At 45.6% G+C, this 3507-nt stretch overlaps 1 protein-coding gene across 3 annotated transcripts in view; it reads right to left on the bottom strand.

Moving 5' to 3' along the window:
• The window catches only part of Dock8 (dedicator of cytokinesis 8), a 203828-nt gene that overhangs the window by 71386 nt on the left and 128935 nt on the right, over positions 1-3507 (bottom strand). For all 3 annotated transcript variants that reach the window (XM_021151299.2, XM_029472366.1, XM_029472365.1), the window contains 2 exons: positions 1645-1809; positions 429-601 (listed from right to left, as the gene is read on the bottom strand). In XM_021151299.2, the coding sequence (XP_021006958.1) occupies positions 429-601; positions 1645-1809 (338 nt within the window). The remainder of the gene's footprint in view (positions 1-428; positions 602-1644; positions 1810-3507) is intronic.

The following is a 3507-nucleotide window of genomic DNA, read 5'->3' as shown; positions in this document are numbered from 1 at the left end:
ATATATATATATATATATATATATATATATATATGTATATATATATAAAACCCAAGTTAAAACAACACAAAAAGATTCAGGTACCAACAGTTCCTTTAGTGTGCTAAGAAAGCAGGAAAAAATATGAGAACAGTGCCCCACCGTGGTTTAATACGGTACTACACCAAACATCAATGGTTAAAACCCTTTCTCAAATACTTCAAAATCCCTATAAAGAGAGCATGTTAGCTTTCTAACCACCAAGGAAAGATGGATGTATGTGGTGCTAAACATCCTAAGTACCCTGACCTGATCAACATACAAAATACTTACATATCAAAATATCAAGCTGTACCCAGAAGTGCATACAGTAGACATCAGCTAAGAAGCAAAACAAGAGTACATGTGCCTCCTTCCCCCACCCCAGGGCTTGTCATGCCCCTCCCTACCTTTGAAGACATGATGTTCTTAACTTCCTCATCGGCTGCACAGTGTGTCCCAGTCAGGTCTGGGTTGCTGCTGCTCATCACACGGGCCTGCATCAGCTTTGAACTCACTGCAGCGGCAGATGTGCGTCCATATGTGTGGTATCGGGGGTCGGGGACTACGGTGGTGGGGCCACCTGTACCCCAGCAGCCAGAGACATGTCAACAGACAGGACAGAGTCAGTTACAGAGCTCGAGCAAGACCGACTAAGGGAGGAATGGTGGGGAATTGTGAATCTAAGATGGGGCCTTGAGAAGAAGCCTCAGTATTCTGCAGCTCGAAGGGGCAGAGAGGCAGTGTTGGCTGAAGCGGGCAGGGTGTGAGGTGGAGGGGAGTGGGGAGGGCTGTGGCGGGACTGGAGACATACACTTGGTACTAGTCTGTCACCAATTGCCAGAGTTTCTGAATTCTCAAGGAAAACGAGAAACACGAATATTTTTGTGCGCTCAATATTTGAATGACGCAAGTCTTGTAAGTCTTGGAGGAAAGCTGTTCAGAATTGAGTCACCCAGAGTCATCTTTTGAGGACGGGCACATGCAATATTTCAAAGGAAGTCCAACTCTGGTTTAAAAATTGGACTGGAACTACGGATTTATGTAAATTATGACTGCAGAGACTTAAAAGGTGCCACATTTATTTGGATGTGGAATTTTTAAAAGTCTACTGATGATATTTTTATATACCGGGCTACCCAGGCATTGTGGTTTATGGTCTACGTAAATAACTAAGAAGAATAGCGAAATGGATTATTATTAACTTAGTTCAGGGGAATGAAGACTATTTTATGTGATGAAAAGTTTAAGAACTTTCAATGGTGTCACTGACGTGGCATAGGTCGTGTTTTCCTTGCTGTTATTCTAGAATCTTACAGTTGACAGTTTGCCGTCTTTTAAAGCAGACCCTCAAGTGGATCACAAATTGGCAGTGAGGTAATCACTGAGAAGTTACCAACTAGGCAGACATAGCAAGTACAACATAAAAAAGAGGGAGGGATGGAGGAAGAGAGGGTGAGCATCTACAAACTTTTAATTTCAGCACATATACAAGTTTTACTCTGAAAACCAAAACTGAACCTTTAATCCTGTGGCAGTGGTCTGACGTGGTACCCTGCTGATACCTGCCCTCATCCCCATATCCATCTCCATCCCCATCTCTACCCCTGCTCCAGGAAGCACTACCTGACTTTGGTGCATCCCTGTGCAGTTCTGGCAGCCGGAACACGTAGTGCACGTAGGAGGCCAGAAGGCAGTTCCTCCCGTGTTGGTCCTTCCTCAGGTCCTTGCTGTTGTGCAGGCTATTGGCAATGGCCACCACAGACTCGAAGGCAAACTGGGAGAAGTTTGCTGAGGAGCCAAGAAGAGAAGAGAAACTGAGGTAGGCGTTCTCAGGCTTGTAATAGTACGTCTCAATCACTGACCACCTTAACCAGGCAAAAGAAACACCCATGGAGGCAGGTGTGTTCCAGCCAGATCTAGTGTTCCAGATAATCTCACCACAGACATACTCAAGTTCCCTCTGTGTAGCTCAAGCTGGCCCAGAACTCACTGCAATCCTCCTGCTTCAGCTAGAATGATAGGCACGGCAGCATAGCCCACCATGCCTGGCTTACATCTTCTTTTTTCTCCCCACTGCAAAGGACACAGTTTCCCACAGCCAGGACATACCCATGTCTTTATGCCATTACTTTCTAAACTCAGCTGAAAACTGGGTGGCTTCTCCAGATGGACATTATCAGTATCACCTTGGGCTTGAGCCTTTGGCCCTACCTCAGACCAGCTGAACTAGAATCTGCATCTTAACAGGATGCCCAACAGATGTGAGAGCAATGCATAAATCTGTCCCCCAACAGATTCTCATAGAGGTACATCTTTAAAACATACACAGGTTATGTCATTCCCCACAGCAGGGCCATGCAAACTGTCTATACCTTATTTGTCTGGTGCTCCTAGCTCGTCATAATTTGGCTTTAGCCAACTTTGTGCCTGTTTCTGCTCAGATCCAGCAATGTCCTAGTGAGGTAGACATCAGCTCATCCCATTCTGTGATCTTTCCTACCTTTCTCATGCTGTCCTCCATACCTGGAGTGGCTTCCTTGCTTCTTGCTACAAAATTACACTGACCATAAAGTCAGACCACCCTTCCATGCTCAGACTCCTGTATGAAGCCCGCAATGCCCCACAGTGATAGGAAGCCAAACTATATCGTTTTGTAGCTATGCCTGGTGGTAAATGTAGCCTCCCTATGAAGGCTGGAGACCATCCCCAGGCCTAGTGCATTTCTCACAATCATTTGTGCCTCCTCCTTCCCATACTGTGCCTTCCATAGTACTAGACAGAGCAGAAGCAGGTTCCAAATGAATGGCTGCTGACTAAGTCCTTCAGTGTCTTCATGTGCATATTTGTGTACGTGCGTGCCTGTGTGCATGTGTATGCAGAGGCCAGATGCTGACGGCAGATCGCCCTCAATTGTTCTCCACCATATTGTTTTGATTCAGGCCTGGTCAGTGAGCCCCAAGTCTCACCACCAAGTACCTGAACCACAAACATTTGAAAACATTTTAATGTGTGTGTGTGTGTGTGTGTGTGTGTTCGTGTGTCATGGGGCAAATCTTGAGTTCAGACAACTTTTAGAAGCCAGGACTCTCTTTCTACCATGTGGATCTCGAGCATCTAATTCATGGCATCGCTCAGGCTTAGAGACAAGCATCTTTACTTGCTGAGCATCTCATTAGCCCTAAGAGCCCATCTAAATGTTCTTTCTCTCTCCTTTCTCATCCCTCTAGTTCCCTGCTTTTCTTTCAAAAACACTTTTGAAAATATTTATTTTATTCATTTTTGGATGTGTATGAGCGTTTTGCCTGCGTGTATGCATGCGTGCCATGTCAGTGCAGTACCTGTGGGGGTCAAAAGAGGACGTCAGGCAGGCACCATTGCATATGCCAGCAAGATTTTGCTGAAAGGACCCTGATATAGCTGTCTCGTGTGAGGCTATGCCAGTGCCTGGCAAATACAGAAGTGGATGCTCACAGTCAGCTATTGGAT

This window comes from Mus caroli, chromosome 19, assembly GCF_900094665.2.
Source record: "Mus caroli chromosome 19, CAROLI_EIJ_v1.1, whole genome shotgun sequence".
Classification (NCBI taxonomy): domain Eukaryota; kingdom Metazoa; phylum Chordata; class Mammalia; order Rodentia; family Muridae; genus Mus; species Mus caroli.
Note: the sequence above shows the minus strand (reverse complement) of the source record. Positions and strands in the feature narration are given on the sequence as shown.